The sequence below is a fragment of the Sciurus carolinensis genome, chromosome 3 (genome assembly GCF_902686445.1).
Source record: "Sciurus carolinensis chromosome 3, mSciCar1.2, whole genome shotgun sequence".
Lineage (NCBI taxonomy): Eukaryota > Metazoa > Chordata > Mammalia > Rodentia > Sciuridae > Sciurus > Sciurus carolinensis.
The window spans coordinates 114,892,119-114,919,678 of NC_062215.1; the positions used below are offsets into that span (position 1 = coordinate 114,892,119).

Here is a 27,560-nt window from a genome sequence, read left to right on the forward strand (position 1 = left end):
CATGGTTCTATCCTGGCCTCTTAACACAAAGTAGTAACCAACGGAAGGCCAGTCTCTCCATTAGGTACAAAATATGACATGGCAGAGAGACTAAGCAAACTTCATACTCTGAGGACTGGTAAAGAAAGCCTCCTAACACTGATGAATTTTAATATTGTTTCAAGAATACCTTGTATAATTTTAGACAGGTACAACTTTTGTATATTAATAGATAAGGAAAAGAAATCCACATCAATCCTACAACTTATTGTTCTTTGAATAATATTTTTCTTTAAACTTTCATAAAATAATGAGCAGTTTTTTACTTTTAGATCAGAAGTAAAATTGGCAGAAAACTAAAAAATAGTGACACAATGGGTTATTATGGAGATTAAGTAGCAACATTCTTTGAAATTGATCTGGAATATTAGTAATAAATATATAAGCATTCACCACTGCTTTGGTTATTGTGACCCATGAAATGAACCTTTTGAAAACTCTGATGACAAAATATGCCTTATGTCTGGGAAAGATTAAATATATTGTGCCTGTACATTTCTCTACTGAAACCAGTCACATTTTTGGAAGTACAGACAACTGTATTCCATGTATCAAACTGCAAATGCCATGGTAACCACTGTTCCTAGGCAATAGTAGAATGATGTGTGGTCCACTTTCTATATGATAAGAGGAGAGTGGAGGGGAAAAAAAATGTTACATGATGACCTAGAATTAAAAAACGGTATATTTCTTAAAGATTACAAATACAAACTTTACAAACGGAGGAGTATAGCCTTGATTACTCTGTGGAAAAGAACTAGGATTAAAATTAGTTAAGTAAACTAAAAACAAATATATACCTACTCATACAAGCAGATGCCTCATCTGCTTGCAAGCCATTGATATATAAGAAAAAAAGATAAAAGTGGGTAAAAGATTATAGGACATTTTAAAAAAATTAAGTCATTTATTAAAAATGAATACTCTAGGTATTAAGTTTCACTTGCATAATACTAAATGGCAAAAGGTCTCAATTTCTCAATCTTCAAATGTTTGTGGCAGAATGCAAAATGATACCAAATGAATGCCCAATAAAAATTACTGTTTTTTCAGCTATGACTCAATATCCCAAGAAGATGACATACCATGTTATTGGCCAGTGGAAAAGCTGGTTGCTGTAGTATACACATAGCTCTAAGCAACAAAGCCATACCAAATATGCCAAATAAAAAATTCTCCAAAATATTCTGTGAATTTTGAGTCAAGATTACCCACAACTTCAATTGTTTTACCTCTTCTTCTAATGTAATAAAGGTATAGAAGCTAGTTCATCAGTAAGACTTATTAATGATTAGCACTGATTTATTAAATGTGTTCTTCATAGAAAGCACATATGGTGCAGAAACTAGATTTCTGCACTTAATTTTAGTCCCAGAATTCTAAGTCATTTTCAAGTCAAGTCATTGCATTTCTGATTTCCTGTTTCACAAATGTCAGTCTTATTATACATAACTGTGTACATTTTATATGCTAATGCATGTGATATGGTTTGCATAAATGATTATTTCATATCTTGTCACACAAATGACAGTTCAAATCATTAGAAACACAAAATGCTCAAAAAGTTCCATTAAAAACTTCCAGAAAAATTCTAATTGGAAAGTTTTTCTTTCCAAATGAACATCTTTGTAGAGGGTAATATATTCACCTTTATAGGGAAAATGACATGAAATCTGAAATAATGAAAGAAAGAGTACAGAAAAATTTAAGGACATGAAAAAGACACTGTAGCACTGATGATGAAATATGTATTCTATAAAATACATTCTTTAGATGGAGAAAATTTTAGGTGCAGAAATATTCCAAGAAAAAATTAGACTATTTTACTAATTTGAATCTTTTATGAATCCTCTTTGGAAACTGCATAGTCAGTTGTCAAAATTAGCTCAGAAAAATCAACAGCCTGTTATGTGAATAATTTCAGTATAAGTTCCAAAATCATGATCCAAATATCTTAATTTGCCAATATTGAGAAATGTCTTAGAGGAATTAGGCAAATTATTAAATATGGGCAGCCAGAAAATATAAGAGATGTGTTTGACAATTTTTTTCAAGATACAGATGAACTAACTTATTGGTAAGCTTTGATTGTGGCAAACATAGTATTAGTGATTTTAAAAGAACACTAAAATGAACTCAAAGCTCAAGATGGATAAAACTGCAAATTATACATCAGTGTCAGGCATTATTGAATTTATCTCTCTTGCTCTATTTTCTGTCACTTTACTCATGCAAATAAGTACTTGCTATCTAGTATAATATAAATATTTCCAATATTTTCTTTCTGCTTTAGTATAGTTTGGAAGAAAAAAAGTGGAAAAAAAATCACAATACTGTACTTCTGTTAAACAGCGCACCCTTGTGGTTCATTTTGCATCATAGACAATAAAAATCATAGAATGTAAGTGTATCTAAAATTTTTCATGTACGTAAGAACAGATTTGGACATATATTTTTTTCTTCCAGTTACATTTTCTCCAACATGCCTATACTTTCAATCACATAAAACAGTGACTTGTAAAAATTCTCAAGTTCAGTCAGGCATGGTGGCACCTGTAATCCCAGTGACTCAGGAGGCTGAGGCAGGAGGATTGGAAGTTCAAAGCCAGTCTCAGCAATTTAGCAAGGCCCTAAGCAACTTAGGGAGACCCTATGTTGAAATAAAAAATAAAAATGGCTGGGATGTTGCTCAGTGGTTAAGTACCCTTGGATTTAATTCCCAGTGTGAAAAATAAGATAAAATTTCAAGTTCAAGGCTAAATGGTTAAAATTGATGTAAAATGAGGTAATTAATCTTAGATTTTAATTTTAAACTAAGCAACAGGTAAAATAAGTAATTGATATGCTTTTCTGAATATTCTGAATATCTGTATATAAGCAATGTCAATTCAATTATCAATTATATGCATGTGCACAATGTAATACATAGTATAATTATAGTTGTTCATCCTTGATTTTTAAATATAAGCTTGTCAAAATACTGGCTTTTCTATAAAAGCTTAAGAAAACATTGCTAAAAATCATGTGGTCCAATTACTATAGAAGTAAATTTAAGCAACATATTATCCAAGTGTTTCATAAAATTCACCAGATATAAAAAAGAAATACTAAAATTTTGTGATATGAGAAATTCTCTAGGTATATGAAAACTGTATTTATTAATGTTTATCAATTCTCTGTACTACCAATTTTCTTGGAACACCTATGATGTTATAGGATTTTTCTTAAGTATATAATTCCTGCCCTCTAGTTGGGAGAGGGAAAAAAAGGAAAAATTTACAAAGCTCTAAGCTTTAAACAATAATTTAACCCTAATATTTATCTTTAGAGGATAGGGTAAGTAAATTCTGCTATATCCATCAATATAATATTATGCAATCTTTAAACAGAGGAAGCATTTTATGTACTGATAAGGATATCAAAAACAAATCATTCAGTACCAAAAGTGAGGAATAATATGATGCAGGTAGCACATGACCACCTGAGAAAAGAACAATAGGTAGCAGGATTATTGACTTGAATATGCATGCATTATCTCTGGAAAGATACTCAAGGTACTGTCAATATTGGTTGCCTCCGGGCAGAAGAGTTTAGTTGGGGGCAAAGCAGGAAAGGATGATTTCCACTGTGTTCCCCTTTTGATCTTTAGAATTATGTAGTATATAAATATATTACCTAAATATATACATAGAATGAAATATAAAAAGGCACAAGATAGACATGTTCAGAGAAAGCAAAAAGTATTCTGTGCTTGAGAAAATTCTTCATTAAGCAGGTTTAAAAAAAAAAGAAGGAATTCACTGAATGGGTGAGTCGGAATGAAGAAGACGGCAATAGGGTCATTCCATTCTAAAAGGAGAGGAAGCAAAATTTCACATCAGATTTGACAGTAAGTCAAATCTTCAGGTCAAAGTTAAAAGCATCCTGAAAATGACAAGGAACAAAAGTTTAAAAGAAAAGTTATGATCAGTCTGTAAAAGGAACTTGGGACCCAGAAAATCACAGCTTACTAAAGTTTCTGAACAGTCGAGTAGTAATTAACAAATAGAAATGTGGTAGCATGCCACATTCACAGCATCCTGGGGACAAGTTCAATACAGATTCTCATCTTACTCTGCCTGGATTTCCCTAGGAATGACTTCAGCAAAGGAAATGGAAGGCATTATGAAGGGAGACTGAATGAAGGATTGGTTTCTAAATAGATGTGAAAGAATAAGGAAAAAGAGTCAAAGATGATCTTTAGCTTTTCAGTCTGGGAGGAAAAAAATGACTTTCGTTCTAAATATGCTGATTTCCAGGTGTAATGAGTCAGTAAGTAACAGTGAGTTAGTTCAAGCTGCAACCAAGAATACCAGGATTGGAGTTATAAAACTAATGTATTGGTTTCCTAGAGCTGCTATAACAAATTACCATGACTGAGTGGCTTAAATCAACACAAAGTTGTTTTTTCAAGGTTTGTAAGGCGAGAAATCTGAAATCAAGGTGTTGGCAAGGCCATGATTCCTTGGAAGTCTTCAGAAGAGAATCTTCCCCTGCCTCCTCCAGCTTCTGGTGGCTACTGGTGCTCCTTAGCTGCATAAGACAGCATGACACCACCTTTGCCTCCGTCTTCACCTTATATGTCCTCCATCTCCAGACTCATCATTGGAATATTCACCATTGGATTTGGGTCTAACTTAAAATCTCTCACCTCTAAACCCGTATGTACATCCACAAAACACTGGTTTTAAATATGACTTCATTTATTTAGGACCTGAACATGAGACATTATTAAAATCATATAATTGAGAATCATGAGCCCATGAACTTAACAAAAGAAGAGATGTGTCTCCTCCTATAGAGTGAATATAGTTAAAACCATGACTTCAGTTATTTCCAATCTAGAAAATGGGTGAAATAAGTGAGAGCAAGAAGAAAATAAGAAAAATAGAAAGGGGTTAAGTATAAGAAGCTGGCTCCTAGCAGGATATCATGGTATACACCAGTAATCCCAAGAATTCAGGAGGCTCAGGCAGGAAGAGTCCAAGTCCAAAGCCAGCCTCAACAACTTAGCAAGAACCTGTCTCAAATTTAAAAAATAAAAGAGCTTTTGATGTTGCTTGGTGGTAAAGTACCATGGGTTCAATCCCCAAACCAAAAAAATTTAAAAAATAGCTGACTCCTCCTGGATCTGTACAAGGTACTGAGGTACACTGAAATGCTGAAGAGAGAAAAATCAGGACCAAAGGGAGATTATTCACGTCAAATATGGCCAGGAATTTAAGGAAAAGGCACTGAGCAAGGACCTAGGCAAGTAAGAATTCATGTGTGTGCATGTGTGCACTTTTGTAATGAATAAATAAGAAGTCATTCTTCGGCTTCTCTAGGGAAAAACAAATAATTCTGGGTCCTGCTGAACAATACATCAAAGAACTATCCAGATGTCCAGATCAAAAGAAAAAAATAATTAGAAAATTGTATAAAGATGTGTAGTTTGCCAAAGGCAACATACTAAAAAAAAGATTACTTAACACAGGGCACCAAGTGGTCATAGAGCAGAGGGTGAGAATCAAAAGAAATAGCTTTCAGTGAGGTCACTGGTAGTACAGTCCAGAATTTTAAGAGGCAACCTAGACCTCCTGGGGATCCAAGTACAAAGGAAGTTCACTGGAACAGATTGAATGAGGACATCCAGAATAAAGATTTGTGAGCAGGGGCTAAGATGATTTCTATATATAGCAAAAGATGCTTTGGTAACTACATGAGAGTATAATAATTTACACTCTTATGATGTAATTTTATTGTAAACACAAGTATAAAAAATCCTGAAAATGCTTTTTGCTATGAAGAAATGCAAAGGAGCTACACGCACAAAAATGAAATCTTGGGGCCCTGACTTGGTTCTTACTTTCCTTACTGGTACAATCTGTTCCTTGTGCATGCCCAGGCAAGCCATAGTCTTCAGGGTCCTGAGTCTCTGGACAGGGTCCTTCAACTGACTGATGGACTCCCACACTCATTTTTAAGACTGAACTCAAAAATCACCTCTTCTGCAAAGCTTCACCCAACTACCAAACTGCTACCCTGGAAAATTTTGTCAGAAAAATGACTCCATCATAGGAAAAAATTATCCTGATTTATGAGATTTTATACCACAAACATTAATTAGACAAGTCTTAGTAGAAATAAAGAGATAGTAGCTGATTTTCCAAGTAACAACTTTGTTAAGCATTTCTTTTAAAATGTATTTCTATTCGAATTGCTACTTTCTAAAGACACACGTGATAGTTTACAAAAAACTATAACCAAATTGTTGGTTTTTTTTTTTGTTTTTTTTTTTTTAATTTAGAAAGTATCCAAATGCATATTAGGTGTGTGGGAAGAGTTTGTTTCTTGAGCATAGAATTTACTGAACTTCTGAGGAGGAAATAAAATCCTTCAACCAGATATGAGAAAACCACTTGGTGTCTTGAATACTTCAAAATAAAAATTGCTCTCAAAATCATTTAAGTCATTCTGTGAGACTACAAGCAACATAATACATCATCTTATGTTCAGTCACATTTACCTAAAAATTCATCTACCTTCCACATGAATAAAGCAAGAATTTATAAATTGCTTAGGCATGAAATGCTGTTTGCTAACAGATTCCCAAATTTGGAATTAAAGGGAACCCATAAGAAGAGGGGAATAATAATAAAACAATAAATGGGAGTAATAATAAAACTTGAAAGAAAAGGTTCACCTAGAACAATGCTTTGAACATAAGAATACATAAAGGTAATCATAATATATTCTATTAAAAGGCTCATTTTAAAAAATAGAGTGTTGATTTTAGTTAGACACCACAATTTCCTCTGCAGACTCTCAAAACCAGGTCAAGAAGATACATACAATTAGAAGTCCATGAATGTAGCACAAAGACTGTTGTTTAAAAAAATTTCATTTGAAAATAAGCATTTTCATCCCTGATACATGCATTAAATAAGACTTGACGTTTACAGACTAAGCTATTTGCTTGAAAAGGAAAGCTACTTAAAATATCAATTTATTCTTCATTGCATAAAACTACCCATATCTTTCCCCAGTACCAATTTTAGTAATAACTACTTATTCATGTTATTACATATTAATAACTATTACTATCTTGGGAGTCTAGGTGGAAAAAAACAAATTAGGTAACCTTGTCTCATCCTATAAAACAAAACAAAACCTACCCACCTTATCAGTCTCATCCACACTTGTGGATTTCACCACACAAGAAGCTGGCCTCTCCTGGATGTGTGCAAGGTCCTGAGGCACACTCTGAGATGACGGCATTGGAGGCAATGGAGCACGCCTCTTCTTGGGTGCATCAGATGGCAGGGTGTTTGACACATATGGTTTGGAAATGGTATTGGACCTTGTAAAATTTGGGCGGTGCTTATTTATTAGAGGGGTTGCAGGAGCACTTGCAGTCTAATAAGAAAAAGACAATGTGTACATGTAATTTCAAGATAAAAAGCACTGATAATTTTATACAAGATTTGAAGACTCATAAAATGCTGCATAAGAAAATACTTACTTGCTCCCGCTTTTTCTTACTATGTTGAAAAAAACTAAAAAAACCTTTATTTTCTTTTTCCTTCATAATGTCCAGGTTTTGTGATATTTGGCAGGACTCTAAAAAAGAAGAAAAGCATCTCACTTTGGTACAAAGAGTTGAATGTTCACTTCCAAGGTTTTCTTCTCTCACTTTCCCTTATCTAATATACTGGGTGGGCATGGTAGCATATGCCCATGATCCCAGCAACTCAGGAAGCAAAGACAAAAGGATCACAAGTTCAAGGCCAGTCTCAGCAACTTAGCAAGACCATCTCAAAACTAAAAAAAGGGAGAGAGAGAGAGAGAGAAGGGGGTGGTTGGGGAGGTGACTCAGTGGTAAAGCACTCCTGGGTTCAATCCCCAGTACTAAAAAATTTTTAAAATAAATAAAATCAAAAACTTTATAATAAAAGTTATAATTATAGTCTGAAATATTAGCCTGCTTATATCTTATCAAATTCTCAAAGCAAGAAGCAAGTATTCCTGTTTCACAATATGGGACACTGAACCTTAAAGTAAGATATATTCAGGATCAACAATCACAGCTATAGCATACACTCACTTCTTTACAACTCAATCTGTGTTTCATAATTACCAACATATCATAAGTACAATGAAAGCAGTACTAAGAAGGAGTTTGTAACTATGAGTAACACACACACACACAAAAAAAACCAAACAAACAAACAAAGAAAAACTACCACCACAGAGATCACAATAACATTAGAAAAGCAGGAACAAACCAAACCCAGTAGTAGGAAAGAAATAATAACTATCAGAATAGGAAATAAGTGAAATTGAGACTAAAAAACAATACAAAGAATCAGTGAAACTAAAAGTTGGTTCTTTGAAAAGATAAACAAAATTGACAAACCCTTAGCTTGACAGACCCTCAACAAAGAAAACCCAAGTAAATAAGAGATGAAAAAAGGGTAATATGACATGTAGCACTGAAATTCATAGAATCATTAGAAATATTTTGTAAAACTATATACCAAAACACTGGAAAATCTAGAAGAAATGGACAAATTCCTGAGCACATATGGCCTACCACAATTGAACTGAGAGGACATAAAAAACCTAAATAGATAAATAATAAGCAATGAGTTTGAAGCAGTAATAAAGAGTTTCCCAACAGAAAAAGACTAGGACCAGACAATTTCACAGCTGAATTTTACCAGACTTTTAAAGAACACCAGTGTTCCTCAAACTATTCCATAAAAATAGAAGGGGAAGGAGCCCTTCCAAACTCATTCTACAAAGTATCACCCTGCTACCAAAACTTGATGAGGATACAACAAGAAAAAGAAAACTATAGACCAATATCCTGATGAACTTAGATGATATATATCCTCAATAAAATACTTTCAAATAGAATTCAACAGCACATTAAAAGGAGCATATTATCATGATCAAGTTGGTTTAATTCCCAGGATGCAAGGATGGTTCAAATCAATAAATGTAATACAGCACATACATAGAATCAAGAACAAACATCACAGGATCATCTCAATCAATGTAGGAAAAAGCCTTTGGTAAAATTCAATATCCCTTCATGATAAAAGTCCTGAATAAATTAGATATAGCAGGAGGATATGATAAACCTATCCAGCATCATTCTGAATGGGGAAAAACTGAAAGCATTTCCTCTAAAATCAAGAAATAGACAAGAGTGTCTATTCTCACCCCTTTTATTCAATATGGGGCTTAAAATTTTAGCCAGAGTGATTAGGCAAGAGAAAAATGTAAAAGAGATATAAATAGAAGAGGAAGTTGAATTATCCTTATTTGCAGATAATACAATTCTATACTGAGAAAATCCAAAAGATTCCAACAAAGGACTCAGAACTGACAAATTCATAAAAGTTGCAGAATACAAAATCAATATACCAAAATCAGTAGTTTGCTGGGTGCAGTGGCGCATGCCTGTAATCCCAGTGGCTGGGAGACGGAGGCAGGAGGACCCCAAGTTCAAAGATAGTCTCAGCAAAAGTGAGGAGCTAAGAAACTCAGTGAGAACCTGTCTCTAAATAAAACACAAAATAGAGCTGGGGATGAGGCTCAGTGGTCAAGTGTCCCTGAGTTCAATCCCAGGGAATGCCCCCCCCCAAAAAAATCAATAGCTTTTCTATATATCAGTAATGAATGTACTAAGAAAGAAATCACTCTTTCTGGATCAAGGAGATGAAAGATTGCTACAATGAAAATTAGAAAGTAGTGAAGAAAGAGATTAAAGAAGAGAGTAGAAGATTTAAGGATCTCCCATGTTCATGGATTAGAAGAATAAGGCAGCCATATTACTGAAAGTGATCTATAGATTCAATGCAATCACAATCAAAATACAAATGACATTCTTCACATTTGTCACAGTTCTTCACAGAACTAGAAACAACAATCCTATAATTCATGTGGAATGACCAAAGACCACGAATAGTCAAAGCAATTCTGAGCAAAAGAATTTTATTTCAAAATACACTACTTTATTTCAAAATATACTACAGAGCTATTTCAATAAAAACAGCCTGGTATTGGCATAAACACACACACACACACACACACACACACACACACACACACACACGCATGCACGCACATAAGTATATATACAACAAAAAATATAAAGATATATTAAATAAAGATATATACCACTCTATTTACAGATAATACTTATCATTACAATATAATACATACATATATATGCACATACATACATATATTGGAATTGAGGAGCCAGAAATAAACCCATGTATTTACTGTCAGCTTATTCTCAAAGAAGTGCCAAAAACATACAATAGAGAAAATCCTCTTCAAACTAAAAAAACTAGATATCTACATGTAGAAGATTGAAACTATACTTCTCATACCCTGAAGAAAAATCAACTCAAAATGGATCAAAATCTTAATGTAAGCCCGAAACTTTGAAACTACTGGAAGAAAACATACAGGAAACACTTCAAAATACTGGCATAGGCAATAATTTCCTGAATAAGACTCCAATAACTCAGGAAACAAAAGCAAAAATTGACAAATGGGATTACAACAAATCAAAAACCTGCTGCACAGCAAAGGAAACCACCAATAGATTGAAGAGATAGCTATAGGAGAAAATCTCTGCCAGCTATTCATCTAACAGAGGATTAGTATCCAGAAAGAACAAGAAATCCGATCAGTAATTGGGTCAATGATCTGAACAGATACTTCTTAAAAGAAGAAATACAGATGGTCAACAAATACATGAAAAATAATATCTTTGGTCTCAACAACATACAAATTAAAACTACATGGAGATTCCATCTCACCCTAATCAGAATAACTATTGTCAAATAAATAAATAAAAACAAAAAACAAAATAACAAATGCTTGTAAGATATGGAAAAAATAGGAACCCTTGTAAACTGTTGGGAAAAATATAAATTAGTACAGTCAGTATGGAAAACAGTTTTCAGTTTCCTCAAAAAACTCGATTTACCATAAAATCCAACTAGAGCTGGGGTGTAGTGGTATATATCTGTAATTCCAGCAGCTTGGGAGGCTGAGGCAGGAGGATCACAAGTTCAAGACCAGCCTCAGCAACTAAGCAAGGCCCTAAGTAACTTAGTGAGATCCTGTCTCAAAATAAAAATAAATAAAAAAGGCAGGGATGTAGCTCAGTTGTTAAGTGTCCCTGGGTTCAATTTCTAGTCCCACCCCACCCTCACTGAAAAAATTCCAATTAGATGATTCCAGAGTGTTTATCCAGGAAAAAAAAAAGGTGGTGGGGGAGATGAATCAAAGTAAAGGAAGAACTATTAGGAAAGGAGAAGAATGCAGGGGTGGAGGGGGGGTAGCAAAGAGCAAGAGAAGGTAGAATGGAGGGTAGGCATGATCAAAAGATGATATATGTACATGTGGATATGTCAATAAAACCCATTAATTTGTATAATTAATATGCATTGATAATAATAGTAATAATAAAAGAAATGCACAAGATGATCTTAAAACAATTAAGAAAACTGTCAAAATCTGTTAAAGGGACTCAGGCACCAATGAGATGGTTTCTAATGGCAAAAATCAGAAGAAATTTGATTTCCATCATGATTCCATAAATTGAAACAGATCACATATGTTTCATTCTATACCTTCATAATGATACTAAGAAAATAACTCTTCTTCAGGGTTCATGCTAGAGAACAAGTCCATTATTTAAAAAAAATCCAGTGAAGGGAAAGAAACAATCACACTGTCATATGGCCTTTTCTGACTCATTCAATCTGGATAGTCAAATTTCTGTTATGAGAGAGTTTGTTTTATAGAAATATCTCAACAAAGTTAAAGTAATGTTCACCCTTTATCAGTTCCTGATTAAGACGCAGACAATAATTATCGATGGCTAACATCAGAAAAGATAACATGTTACTGTTTGCTAATGGTAGCACAAAATAATACCTAGTAAGTTTTCTTTCTTTCTTCTTTTTTTTTTTTTTTTTTTTTTTTTTTTTAAAGGCAGGGTCTCCCTATGTTGTATAGACTGACTCCTGGATTCAACCAATCCTCCTACCTCAACCTCCAGAGTAGCTGAAACAACAGGTGAATGTCACCATGCCTGGCTACTATGAAGTATTCTTGCCAGAGGTATGTCACTAAAACCTGATTAAGGATCTAGATTTAATAGTCATTTTCAGGAAATTGAGGGGGCAAAAAAAAAAAAAAAAAAAAGTGACAGGATACATCAGCAAAATGCTGAATAAGACAGACTATAAAACAAACGACCTGGTTTCTTCAACAAATGAATTGCAAATTTTAAAGAAAGTTAGAATAGGAATAAATTTCAAAAGCATTTCTTCTACAAACAAACAGGGTTTTATGGCAAACCACAGTGTAATTTCAGTAACATTGGAAACAAAGTACTGTGTGTCAAAATTTGATATAGCTAAAGTAGAACACAGCAGTAAATATATATTCTTAAATATTTAAAATAAATGTTCAATAAATGAAATAAATCATGGTAATGTAGGAACTTCTCTAGGAAGGCGAAGATAGTTAATATCAATAAATATTAGTGCAATATGCCTCAATAACATTAATAGAAAACTGTATTTGACAAATTGAAACTCAGATCTGAAAATCCAAATATTATAAGACGCATGCATTTGGCATGAAAAGCCTAATAATGCAAACAACTAATAATGATGAACAGATGGATAGGTGTTTAAAGAATTTTTCACAGAACCATTTTATTTCTTAGAACATCTCTTTGAGGGAGTTATCATTAGTTATCATTGTAAGCCCTTCTTATTTAAGGAATGCTAGCATTTACCCTGTTAGAGTAAAGAAATGTAAGCAATGTTATCATTCAAATCCACATCCAAAGGAACCAGGTGACCAGAGATTTCAATAACTTGCACAAAGACACACAGGTTTTATAAGGTAAAACTGAAACCAATATCTATTTAAAAACTTTGTAATGCTTGTGTTTTTTTTCTATTTCATGCCACTATTTAAGATAAACATATATACATATAAACATATATACACACAATTAAGTTTAGTTAGAAGAATAGGTGGAAAATTCATATGGTGGCACAGTATAATAAATATAACTAGAGTACCAAGCATGGTGGCACATGCCTGCAATCCCAGCTATCGAAGAGGCTAAGGTAGGAGGATCACAAGTTCAAGGCCAGCCTGGGCGACTTTGTGAGCTCCTGCCTCGAAATAAGACATTTTTAAAAAAGGGTTGGGTATGTAGCTCAGTGGAAAGCACCCCTGAGTTCAATTTCCAATACTGGAAGTATATACGTATGTATGTATATATGTATGTATGCACGTATGTATTTATCTCCAGAGTATTTCAAATGATGATTTTCCAGATACCTCGTCATCCTCTGCACTAATTAACCCATCTTCCTTTAAAGCTTTATAGGGAGCTATATAGGGAGATATATACATATATATATTTATATCACTAGAAGTCAAAGTGAAACATTAAGACAAGTGAAAACTTGAGCCCATTTTAAATACTATCGTTTTCAATGATACCAAACAACCTAAGCACTGAGGACATTTACAGCGCTTGAATTTACCTTGTAGATTCTGACACTATAAAAGGAGTTTTTCTCCAGTCTCTTAAGGGGTTATTCAGAACATTCGGTCATCTATAAAACCACATACTTCCATTGCTGGAAGAGATAGTAGAAATCTATGTATGCATTCAACACCTTCAAAATGAGGTACAAAGGATTATGGAATTTGCTTAGGGTTACACACATAGAGTGGCAAAGATAGGAACAGAAACCAACTGCAAGTAACCGTGCTATTTTCTGGAAGGAACACAAAAACCTTTTCTCCAATTTTGCATTATTAAATTATTATAAAAGTGGAAGATAAGATCCAGACAGATAAGTCTGTTTCCATCACCTTGCCAAACTGGCTTGACAGTAAATACAGTGTCAGAATTAAAATGCCTGCTTTCGAATTCTTAGGATATAATTTAAGGTCACAAGATTTTTCAGCTCCTTTGATTAAGCTAGTCTTCATGATGGCCTTGATAATAAATATTTATTTATTTATGTGGGCTTAATTCTTGGAATTGAAAGTATCAGTGTGCTTTAAAGGAAATTTGGAAATAGTCAACAAAAACAATTCTAAGAACACAATAACACAGAATGTGTAGTTATTAAGGTTTTTAAAAGTAGTTTGGTAATTATTAGAGTAATCAATTACCTGAGCTTATCCTTTTTAATGGCGGAAAACAACTTCCACAGTTATTAGACAATTCTTAATAAAGTTCTTACTCTGTGAAAGTTACATGTTCACTGTAAAATCCTATAGCATAAAGAATTATGAAAAGTCAACCATAGCCCAACCACCCAAAGGTAAGCACTATTAAAAATTTTTACGTACTTCCTTTCAGAAATTTCATTTGTTTTTTTCATATTATACTTAACACATTTATATGCTTAAAAGCTAATTTTAGCATAAGCAGTTTCCATGTTATTACAAAATGTTCACAAATGATTTTAATGACTACAAAAAAGTCCTATCATGACTATACCATTATTTTTCTGAATAGAAAAAAAAATCTGAGATTCTTCTATATTATCATTAAACTGTTAGCACTAGTATCCAATAAAGATCCTAACGAAATCACTTTTTCTTATATAAGAATAAGGAATATGTTTTCTCATACTTTTAAGATGATATAATTTTAAGTACTTGTTGAAATTAAATTATCATAATTAAATTCAGAAATCACAACAGGGAACATATAAATTATTTTTTAGGAAATATAAACCAAAGTCTAAGTTAAAAATCTCTTACAGAATTTATGTTAGTAATGTTAAGAAAGCAGGAAAAATTAGAAGTTTATTTTCAACATACCCAATTCCATGTTATAATTTATAGTTTCTACTGATTTATATGTCTTACCTTGTAGAGATGACTTATTGAAGGCAGTAACAGAAGTGGCTACAGGAGGGGGCAAAAGAGGGTAAATTGACTGTGAAGATGCCAATTGTTCAAGTAAAAAACATCACTGAGTTGAGAAAGTATCTCTGGATTACATAATGCTAAAATACCACCATTGAAGGTCTTTGTGCACAGAGTATGTAATTGTCTCCTTCACTAAACTTTTATTTATCCTAGTAAAACATATTCATGTTTGATAAATAAATTAGCCCAGTGTGAAGACATCAGACAAACCAGCATCATCTAAGATCTCCAAATTTTAATACGTAACATTATTTCTGTAGATTAAAACTGCAAGCTGTTTGGAAAAATTTTGGAGTTAAATTGATTCGTTTTATTAGCCAGTTTATTCTGGATGTTGACCTTAGAGGGAAAAATAGGCAAGAAACTTCTGAACTTGTATAATTAAACCTCATATAAAACCACAGTGATTCTACAGTAACTCACCACTTGATTAAAACAACAATGAATTCTCATGTAAGTTTTTGTTTTCTGTTTAAATCTAAAAATCACAAAGAATTAAGTTGAATTCCACCTAAAAAAATTAGTGGATAACAGCTAAAAAGACAAATTTTGTTCCTATTTTAATAACTGAAATCAAGTTGTTTTATATTTAACTTCATTTTTAATTTCCTAGTGTTTTTATTGTTTTCTTCTTATTCCCAACATGAATTTACTTTCAACTCGTTGTTATGAACCTGAGAACACCTGTACATAAACACAACACACCCACACATGTGCATACACATTCTGTTCTGTTCAATTCTGTTCAATGAGTAAAACAAAAAGCCTACTCACCTCTGCTGACATCCATGGCGTATAACTCCCGCAGTCCCAGGTCATTGAGAGATTTTGTCAGGTCGAGGGGCTCCTGGGACTGGTAGTCTTTCATCAGCAGCGTGTGCTGTGGGTCAAACTCACACTTGCTGCATATGATAGGAGCCAGTTCCTGAAGGGGTGCATGTGGACTGACTCTCACTATGGCCTTCTGTGTTTTCTTGAAATTGATCACTACTCTCACAGTTTTCTGAAACATAAAGGTAGAATTACACCATAATTTATTAAAATAAACTTTCTATAGTATCTAGAATAATGCATTTATTATATATTTATACGACTGTTCTTTCTTATTCTCTTTTTCATTAATGTTATTCTTTATATCTAAAGCAAATTCTAAAAAACAAATATTAGTTTGCATATCAAATAGTATAAATTAGCCAGGTTTGTGGTGCTCACTTATAACCTCAGTTACTCAGGAAGGTGAGGCAAGAGGATCAGAAGTTCAAGGCCAGCCTTGACAACTTGGTGAGATCCTGCCTCAAAATAAAAAAAAAAAAAAAAAAAAATAAGAAGAACTGGAGATGTAGTTCCATAGCACAGAGTCCTGCATTCAATCCCCAGTACTGCAAAAGCAATAAACGAATAAATAATCCAAATTAAATAATCCACAAACCTTGTATAATAAATTCAGCAGATTTAAACCAAAAAAGAAACAGAAAGCCTCATGTCTAGTGTTTGCTTTTACTTTGTTTACTTTAAAATTAGCAATATATGCAATTATAAAGAATCACTTGTGTTTTATTCTATTTTTTAAGGAATATTTATCTTTTGAATGATCTGTCACTTCGTTGCCTCAATCAAAAGAGGAGATTGTGAAAAACCACTACAATATTTGTGTTTTCTCTAGTCAAAGGATAATAAAGGAGATGAATCATATGAAGAGTTTAGAAGAGTGTGTGGCACAGAGTAAATTATGAATGTGAGATTGCTATTGTGATTAGCTTTTGTTGTTACTATTATTACTACTTTGGTTATTTTTAATATAGTAGAGACTAAAATCTTCCTATTTATATGTCTATGCTAATAAATCAAATTATTGAAAATCTTGTAAGCATCTCCTAATTTTGATGTAATTAAATCCTATATAAATGGAACTCAGCAACTAAGTATAATCTAGTTTGTAGATCTCAAAGACATTTATTCATAAAGATACCACATATAATTGAGGGACTCCTAAGATGGATAATGTGCATGCTACAGCATGTATAAAACTACTTCCATCTGTATAAACAGCAGGAGGATGCAGTAAACACACACCTAGAAGAATTTTGTACAATATCTTAATATTCAATATTCAATTACATACAAAACAAAATGTTATATTTTATGAAGTAAAAAGTTGTAGATGTTCATAATGAAAGATTACTCTTGAAAACCATAAACTTCTACCCCACTGTTTATACCAACAGAATAATTTTTAAAAGAAGAACTGATTAAGGGCTGGGGATGCAGCTCAGTGTGGAGTTGGCCTACCATGCACAAAGTCCTCCTGAGCAGTACACACACACACACACACACACACACACACACACACACACACACTCCCCCCCCGCAAAAAAAACCTGATTATATTAGAATCGTTATTTTTGTTTTAAAATATTATATTTAAATAATATATTAGAATCATTTTTTTAAGTTTTTTTCTTTTTGTTGTTGTAGATGGATAGCATGTCTTTATTTTGTTTATTTTTATGTGGTGCTGAGGATCGAACCCAGTGCCTCATACATGAGAGGCAAGTGCTCTGCCACTGAGCTACAGCCCCAGCCCTGGTTTAAATTTCTTAGTTAAAATTCATACATTAAGGAAAACCAAGTCACTATGTAGCACCTAAATAACAATAGATATTAAATGACAACTGCCACTTACCAAATAGAGAAGCCAAAATATTATATTATAATAAATTTTTAAATACATTTTCATTAAAGATTCTAAAACCTCCCATTAAACAAAAAATTTTAAAGCTGTTTAAAATCCAGCATATATATAATTGTCAGACTCTGATACAATCACTTTATAATATTCAATATCTAAATTATTCCTCTAATTCTAGTTGATACAGTCTTAATAACGAACTGGATTCTAAACACTGTGGCCCAGGGAAACATAATAACCATTTTCAGATTGAATTTGACTAACAAGTCAATTTTTATCTCATTTGGAATGAGCTACTAACTAAAAGATCAACTTAATACCTTGATCATTAGACATCAAAATCTATAATGGGATCCTTACCTCTGGTATTATTGGGGTAGGTTTTTTCTTGTCCAAAACTTTTGGCTTTAAAATTACCTTCTCTACCTCCAACATTCCTATTGGCGTGTTTGGCTTAAATTTAATGTGATTCTTTTCAGCTGACAGCAGATCAATGGTGTAACTTGATGGATTTAAATGATACTGTGCACAGAGGAATATTAGCAAGTCCATCATTGGTTTGCTGCAAAACAAGAGAAATGCTGATCATAAGGGTCCACAAAATAATTTCATTAACTGTTAGAGTTTTGAGAATTATTCTTCCTATGCACCTATCTTCAATAAATAAAACAATGCTACGATGTAGTATTTATGAAATCAGCTTAAAATTCTAACTATATTTTAGCAAATAAAATTATAATAGTTAAAATGTCCCAGGTAGCATTTAAGAGAACTTAGCTCCTAAGGTTGATTTAACAACTGCCTATAGGTTTTTGTCAAATTATTTTACAATATAAATTTTAGGAGGAGATGAGTCCTATTTACTCAAGAGCAGTCACTTAACTTAGTAGGTACTTCTTGACAATTTTAGTTGAAATACTGGCAGTCTTTAGCTTATAAATTGGCTATATCCCAAAGTTCTCATAAAATGAAGTATTTGAAATTACCACCATTTTGGTTTTGAAGAACAGATATTAAAGTATCTATGAGGAAGCATACAAAATCCTAAAGAGTACATATTTCTTAAATCACCAAAAATATTTAATATTTCATAGGCTCTGCATCTTAATACAGATATTATGGTGCACCTGTCCTCATAGATCTAACTCTACTACATGAGCTAAACCAAGTATCAGTCAACTACAACCTGCAGGTCAAAGTGGGCCCATAGTCTGTTTTTACAGATTAAGTTTTACTGGAACATAGCCACACCTGCTTGTTTATATAATGATTTGACCTGCTTTTATGTTACACTGTGCAGACTGAAATAGATGTCTATTAGTTTTACTATCTGGCCCTTGAGAGAAAAAGTTTATGGGGCCTATGTTAGACATAAAAAAATAATCAAGTAAATGCATGAGATCATTTAAAAATAGTGATTGAGTATTAAATACTAATTAATGGTAATATAGGATTTATTTCTGTAGGAACTTGGATATCCAACCTGAGATCTGGGGACACTTCTCAATATTTTGCTTCCCTTTCAAAATATGTCAACTGTTGACATAGACTTGTGTTTTCACTAACACCATGAACAGAACAATGTGGTCTCTGAGCCTTTCTTAATAGTCAGCCCTAAGGAAAACAACTAAAAAAAAAAAAAAAAAAAAAAAAAAAAAAAAAAAAATCTTTTGTATCATGTGTTTCCTCAAATGCCTGGCAATCCTTAACTGTTAGTTCACACTTAAGGCACTATCAAAAAAAAAAAAAAAAAAAAGAATAAGGCACTACAATACTGTGTAAAACTCCTGTTTTCATGGAAAGAAGTATGGATTCAAGTACTTCACTTCAGGGTAATCTGGTTACAATTTTCCCCCCACTGGGAAACAAAATGTCAGCAAAAATGATTTTCCTGTTTCCTGACTAGAGAGATAAGAACCTAAATACTGCATTCAGGCATTTGGTAGGGAAAAGAGACTAGGAATCTCAGCATTCAGTGTGCCATATAAGACTTAGTACATCTGTTTTCACATAGCACCTCACCCCGCCTCCCCTAAAGGCAGTTCCCAGTTTGGGGTTTTTGTATTTAGTGTTTTCAAGAGAAGGAGTTTCCTACAGAGGTGGGTAAGGGTCAACTAGTTGTTTATCACCGTGTGACCTTGAGGTCAAACAACACTTTATATAAATTTCCAAACCATCCCCGTGTCCAGCCCCCATCACACCCCCTTTCTGTGGTTGTCACAAGTTCCTAGCCATGACAATCTCTGTGGTAGGAAGAGGTGCATTTCTTAATGGTGCCTCACTTTCCTCCTCCTCCCCCACATACAAGCACCATACCACTACACACAAAGAATAAGTGAAAGACTAATGTCCTCAATACAACGAATTGTCTGGAATATGTTGCAGTCCTCAGAATATATCTGCAATATCTTGATTTGATGCTGTGCAGTAATATTTAGGAATTTTATGTCCTCAAGTTACACACTATGGAACTGTCTATAACTGCCCAGACTGCATTTGGACAATCTACTTTAAATTTCATCCACAAGGAGGCCAGTATACTGGCCTTATAAAAATGTATTTTTTTGGTAATATAATACTTTGAGATTAATTGATGCCACATACCAATTCTCAATGTAAAAAAAAATGCACTTTTATTAATAAAGTTAAGAAGGATTAGCTAATGTCTAGATAAATACAGCTATAAATAGTTACACTGGAGAAGTTCATTGTGAACCAAATGTACAGTGATCTACTGCCTGTGTAAACAGTGATATGTGCATGTTATATTTTTTCTCTATATATGTGTCATTTAATAAATGAAAAAAAAAACTAAAGTTTACAACTCAAACACCTTTTACCTGCTAGTCATTTAGAATCTCTGCCAGAAAATATAAACAGGGCAAAAATATTAATTGTAATTTTTTTTTAGCCCTGTTTTAATACCATTTTTCATCCTTTTCTGATTATATCAACTTTTTAGGAAAAAATAGTTTCTATCTTCAAAAGGTAACAATTTAATACTCTGCATAGATGTTGGGCATGCTTACTGCTATTTCTGTGATACATTATTTTTAATTTAATAACTATGGTATATAATTAGTCAAAAGTATTTAAATAATGTTCTATTCCCTTAGTCAAGTTGATTATCTTACACACTATGCCAGACTTCATGGCAAAAAGGTAGTACACACTGACATAAGACTTTATCATAATGTCTGAACTCAACAGTGCCTAAATGTTAAATAAAAATGCTCACTGAAACTTAACTAAAAGCATAGGACATCTCCCATGTTTTAATTCCAGGTTCAATTCTTTATGATAATTCAGAAGCCAATTTTGTCTTGAAAATATTCCTATCCCCAATACAACATACCAGAAAATTCTGCCACAGGTCCAAAATGCATATACAAATTTAATACTGCATGATAGTGGTCTTTTAGATTTCTGGGGAAAGAACTGAATTTCTAATAGGTGGTAATGGGAACTAACTAGTTATCTAAAATTTGGGTTTCTATCATTTCTTACACCAAGTAAGCCCAGGTAGAGCTTAGATACAAACATGAGGATATGCTCTGGGGAAAGAGGAAAAAAAAAAAAAAAAAAAAAAAGCGGAAAAGAAATCCACCTTTATATAGTTTATGTTCTAGAGCAATGTGTCAAATAGAACTTTCTATAGTCGTGGAAATGTTCTTATCTTTATAATCCAGTACAGTGGATCTGTTAGCTACTGGACTAACAAATTGAATTTCTAATTTCATTTAACTTAAAATTAATTTATAAGACACATGTAGTGAGTGGCTACCATACTGGACAGAGTAGTTGTACTACACTGGTTCTCAAAATGTGGTCCATGGACTAGTACATCTCTATGTGCTGGAAACATGTAATTAATGCAGGTTCTTAAACCCCAGCCTGGACCAGGCAATCAGAACCTGTGGTGAGGCCCAGCAGCCCCTTCTGAGGCCCACTGCTGGCTACAAAACACGGATCCAAAGGTAAGAGAATAAAAACGTACAATAGATTTAGAAATCACATTGTGATAAATAGAGAGATGAAAAATAAAAGGTTAGGGAATGTCCTCACTGAAAAAATGGCTTTAGAAAAGAGACCTAGAGGGAATGGGATATCTGGGGGAACTGCACTTGCCAAGTCTGCCTGGAATGCTGAGGCCCTAAGGCAGGACTGTGCTCTATGGGATTAACATCAAAACAAAAACCAGTGGGCTAGGGGAAAAACAGTGGGCATAAAATCAGAGTGCTAATCTTATAATGCTTAAAGGCCTTTCACAGGAAGACCTGAGATCTTACAGCGTGAGCTAAAAAGCCTGACAGAGTTCTGAGGAGTGATGTGATATGCTTTACCTTTAAAGGGATTATATTCTGAATTCTACGTTCAGAATAGCCTGGGGAAAGCAGTTACATATAAAATTATGCAGAAGAGGTTGGTGGCTCAGACAGTCAGAGTCTACATATATTTTGTACTGAGCTAGGGGATTAAAGCCACGGTAGGAAGAGGACACTGATTAGAAGGAGGACTGAGCCAGTTGCAGAGGTCCTATTGCAGGGACATCATGAAGTGCCAGGGTTGCTGAAAGGGCCCAATGGAAAGCCTAACACCAAACCTGAAGAGCTTGCTGTGTGTTACTCTACTAACCTTTCCTTATGATGACCATACACCATGGCTAAGGTAGTCATGACTTCAGGAGGGGTTAAGTCAAGAAGAGAAAGGAGACTTTGAAAGGGCAATGACCTAAAGATAGGACTCTAGCATAGGAAAAATACAAATACAATCAGAGCTAGTGGTGATCCCCAGAACAAAACTCTTGGGAACTTACAATAAGATCACAAGGGGACTGGACCTTCCCAGCAAGTGGGATAAATCTTATCTAGACCTTCAGGACAGAGTGAGCTTAAGATGCTACCTGGGATCCATTTGTACCCAGTTGTGAACTCCTCTACAGCAGGACCACATCTCAGCAATCTTTACTCCCAGCACCTAATACGATGTGAAGCATGCAGTAGGTCAGGCTGTTGTAAGAAGGTTATAGCCATCAGTGATTATTTTCTCATTAAGTTTGTTTGAACCTCATGTTTAAGACACAGCAACCGATGTACAGCTGGGGTCTCTACAGCACCTGACATGAAAAATCATAGCAGTTGAAAGGAGATTCATAGGAACAAACACAAATAGGAAAACTTTGGTTTCTACCTATTAAGCAATTTGAGTAACAGAAGCTATGCCCTCTTCAAAAGTGGGAGAACAACACTGAGTAGGTCAAGACCTTTCTAACACAATCTCAGACTATTTGAAAGCTAGAAATATTTAACTAGAGTTCTAGCGTAGGGCACTAGAACAGAAGAGTTGACCCTGACAGAAGATTTTTGAGGGTGGCAATTTCTGACTGTCTGGCTCTCCTATAAATGCACAACCTTCTCTAAAGCAGGTCTGGCATTCATTGGCTGCAGGATTAACTAGTCACAAAGTGTACCCACAGAAAATGAAATCATCTCTGAATAGAGTTGTTTAGCATTTTCTACCTGTATGCCAAGCTAATTCTGCCAAAGATAGTGCTTTCTGTCTGAGGATAATTACTCTGAGCAGAGGCATCAGATAGGCAAACCTGAGGCAAATTATTAAAAGTAGGACTGTGTGAACTTGATCATCACTTCCTCAACTGTGTTATCAGTCTTTCTCATTCTAGTGCTTTGAATTGTGGTTCACTGCATTATTTAACAGATCTATGTGGTATTAACTTTGTTTACCTCTTGCAAAATAATGATATCCTAGAAGGAATTTATTTTCAGAACCTTCAAACCTCTTCTTTGAAATGAAGAAATCCCTATGAGATTTTCCATTCCTTTTAGAAATAAATTCTTTGTATTATGTTCATAGGTATTTTCTCATTTGAGTTCACAATGACTATGAAAGCTACTCACTTTATGAATTAGCAAGTAAGGTTTGAGAGGTTACATGACCAGCTTACACACAGCACATACAGAGTTCAGGGAGCAGTTGGGATTAGAATTTTCTGACTTCCTATTCCAATATTCCTTCAGCTATATTTTAGCCCTTGGTAACTCAAGTAGTGCCCATCAGGACAGGAGATAGGGTTGAATAGGATATCTGCTGTAATTTACTTTACAGATTAATGACTTCACGAAATTATCCCTAATCCTTTGTGACCCTTTCTGGATTCATGACACATAGCAGTGGAAATCTTGTCCTACTTTGTTACCTAAAGGTTAGGATAAGACTTCTATTTCTGTGTTTTAAAGATCTAACTGGAAATCAAAAAAATACATATTCTGGTTCAATAAAAGCTTTTGAGAACAGGAAGGTATGCAAAAAACCTACCTCAGTGAATCTACAAACACTACAGGTGCTTAAACAAGGTCATTTACCAGTAGGATAGCTCTGCAACTTATCATCCTAGCTAGGACACCTGGAAGAGAAAGGGGGCACTATTAGTAACAACCCTGAGATACCAGGTGCCAAAGGGCACTGTCCTAGGAACATGGGGGTACATAATAAGGACTTATTGCAAAGAGATGGATTTCAAGCATCTGATAAGTATCTCTGAATAAAATTATTTTTTTACTATGATTCTTTTAAATCTTTCCCAATATCTAGCAATATATGAGTCTAACTCCCTTATAAATGAATACCAAAAACCCAATCGGACTTACAAACAATAGTATGGACAGTCTTAAATAATCCTCCTCCACTGTTGCTGATGATGAGCCATGTCTTCTCAACCCACCTAGTTCAAAACAAAGCTGTTCTCCCTACCTCTCCATGTGGACAAGAAATGAAGTGAAACCAATAAAAAAGCACACCTACTCCCAAAGTTCATAATGCTTATTAAACTATGCTGCAGGGAATATTGTAAAGAAAGTAACACAAACAATTAAAATGAAGATGATAGATCAGGTCTATTACTAAACTGGTTTAAAAAAAAATTCTTATATCTAATACTAAACACAGACTATTACTACAAGTGAAAAAAAAAAAATCTTCAAAAGTCACCACTTTACCCTGAACTCTACCTGGTCATTTATCTTGAATTTTATATTCAGAGATAATTATAAATAATTACCTTCATAAAAACTTTGATTTAAGAACTACCTACTAAACATACATACACACCCCTTATAAAAACAAAAATACTACAAATACATCTCATGGCAATAGGGGCAATTTGAATACAAAGGATGAAATGTTATGGATATGAAAATTGTGAATCAGTAACTGAAGAAAAGGTCACAAAATAGAATGCCAATATAATGCCATACTGGTGTAAAAAACCCAACGTGTGTATACAGGGTGTGTTACATACTGTGTACATCAATAAAAGATTAATACAACAAAGGTAATAGTTGTAATCTGCTGCTTAATAATGACATCATGCTTTAGTTTGGGGGGGGGGGGGCTTACCTGTATTTCCCAACTTCCTAAAATGTCCAACTATTGCATTTTTGATCATAAAAAATTAAAAACTAAAATTAAAAGGAGTCATTGTTATGAGGTGTACATGCTAGGAAAAGGAAGGGAAGGGAAAGGAAGGGAAGAGGATAGTCCTGCTGGGAACAGCGTTCAGAGAACATTTTATGGCTCTGCTGCTACCTTCTCAAGCCAGTAGAGCAGTCACCCAACAGAGGCTTCAGGGCTGTGGGGACATTTGGGCAGTAAAAGTGCCTAATTACAGCATTTTTTCAATCCCACCAATTAAAAATGCAAGCAGTGCTCTTATGCTTAAATACTTTGTTAAAATTATGATTTCCTTTTCAGCAGCAATAACTGCATGAGACTTTAACCCAAAATTAAGTATTCTTATAGCCATAAACATGAATTTTGCCATACTATAGATTTTTCTGTTTTAAAAATTAACCTGTTATAGATATGTATTACCACATATCTGACATCATTCGACACTTTTTGATAAATGGTCCAACTTTTTCAACTCTTCCAAGTTCCATGTTGCTGCTTTCATTACTGCTTTGTTCTGTTTTAACAAAATGGCCAATCAATGAATGATTCAGTAGGGATTTTCTTGTCATTTTAGTAGTCTACCTGTTGCCAATAGGTGGCGTTATACTCCAGATAAATGCTCCTGAGTGCCACAGCTGACCTACCCAGTAACCTGTCAAACTGCTGGTGGTACTGAACCTATAAATCAGGGTACCTACCATCCATGTACAATATGTCTCTGGGTCATTTTGCAAGAAAAGCTCAGAGAGGTCAGGTGACTTGTTTGAGATCACACAGAAAGTCATAAAGCAAACTATAACTTCTAGTTAAAACTTGAAGTTTCAAGTTCTGTTTTCTTGTGTTTTAATTTATGACATCCTCAATTTTGCTTAAGCAAAACAAACAAACTCCTATTTATAATGAAGAAAAATATCCTCCTCCTTTATAAGTGTTTATTTGTTTCTTAATTATTTATTTTGCTTTTTTTTTTTTTTGTAGTGTGGGGATTGAATCCAGGGCCTTCTGCTGCAAGGCAAGTACTCTTACCAACTGAGCTATCTCCCCAGCCCTGCAGCTTTTCTTGTATGCTAGTTTAGCCATGATGCCTCGTCTATGGGCTAAAAAAGATTAATGTCAACTTTTTAGTCAAATTTTTCCAAACTCAACAATTTGCTTTAAAAGTATATTCCAGAGGAAAAATGAAGTAAGACTTATTCAGTGAGTAATAATTCCATACGAAGTAGACACATAACTATGAGGATCTAGAATGATACAGAAGTACCCACATATTCCCTTATTTTATATAGTATCTATAATAGTTTAGATTGTGAACTACTTTTTGCTAAAAATTAACTTTTCCCAAGCACTAGCAGAAATTTCTGAGAGGAGAGCCTCTAGGCAATTTGTCCAAAACAGTCATATTCTTTAACATTCATTTTTAATAAAGCAAAGAGCTACATTGGTGAAAATGGTAATTTCCAGTATGTATGTATACAAACACGTGTGCATGCGCACAAACACACCTTGTACTAAAGTTTTATATATAAATAAAATGCTTTAACCTCTCCTTCCTTCAGTCATCCATGACATCAGGAGACACAGCAATACCCTAGCATTTGCAACCCAGCACTGTAGCTGACATCAATGTGAGAGCAGGATCACAAAAGCAAGATGGCAGAGAGGGTGACTTCTAGACTCCTGTTGCAAATTTTGTTAAGCCAGCAGAAGGCTACCAACCTAATTCATGATAAGAAGCTTTTAGTTTCCCCTAAGCATTGTCTATTACTACCTCCAACCTTATTGTGTTCCCTAATCTGAGTAAACTTCTGGTGAAAACCTAGGTACAACCCAGGGCGTTCTTCTGAAGATAAGGCTGTGTATTCACATTTCCTCACATGGAACATTCTGAATGTACCTCTGCATGAAACATACAAGAAACCAAGGGGAATGTTCTCAAAATTTTCCTTAAGAATTCATTTTTGGGAAAAAAAATTCTGAAAAGTTAAGGGATCAACATATACATTTTAAATATTCTAAATACATATTTCAACCTAATATTGATACTGTTTTCACAGCAAGTACAGAATCAATATCACCAAAATAAATATAACATGAGGAACATTTAGACAAATTCAGAAAAGTTAGTCTCAAAAATTTTATATGAGGCCCCTCAGTCTCCGATCTAAAAAGCCCTCATGCATTTAAATTTGTTTAAAATTACCTCCCCTAGTCTAAAGTATTTTCTCATTCTGTAGATATTTTTCCTATTTCTTTTATGGTAAAAAGTCATAAGAAAATTATCATTATGAGTCTTCACATTAGCTAACATTTTTCAGCAATAGAACGTGTG

At 33.9% G+C, this 27,560-nt stretch overlaps 1 protein-coding gene across 6 annotated transcripts in view; it reads right to left on the reverse strand.

Moving 5' to 3' along the window:
- Window positions 1-27,560, reverse strand: part of Cobll1 (cordon-bleu WH2 repeat protein like 1) — a 154,149-nt gene that overhangs the window by 31,159 nt on the left and 95,430 nt on the right. For 5 of the 6 annotated variants that reach the window (XM_047544802.1, XM_047544798.1, XM_047544796.1 and 2 more), the window contains 5 exons: window positions 18,122-18,323; window positions 15,847-16,075; window positions 15,010-15,048; window positions 7,583-7,680; window positions 7,240-7,476 (listed from right to left, as the gene is read on the reverse strand). In XM_047544802.1, coding sequence (XP_047400758.1) covers window positions 7,240-7,476; window positions 7,583-7,680; window positions 15,010-15,048; window positions 15,847-16,075; window positions 18,122-18,323 — 805 coding nt within the window. The remainder of the gene's footprint in view (window positions 1-7,239; window positions 7,477-7,582; window positions 7,681-15,009; window positions 15,049-15,846; window positions 16,076-18,121; window positions 18,324-27,560) is intronic. The other variant, XM_047544799.1, reaches the window with a different exon arrangement.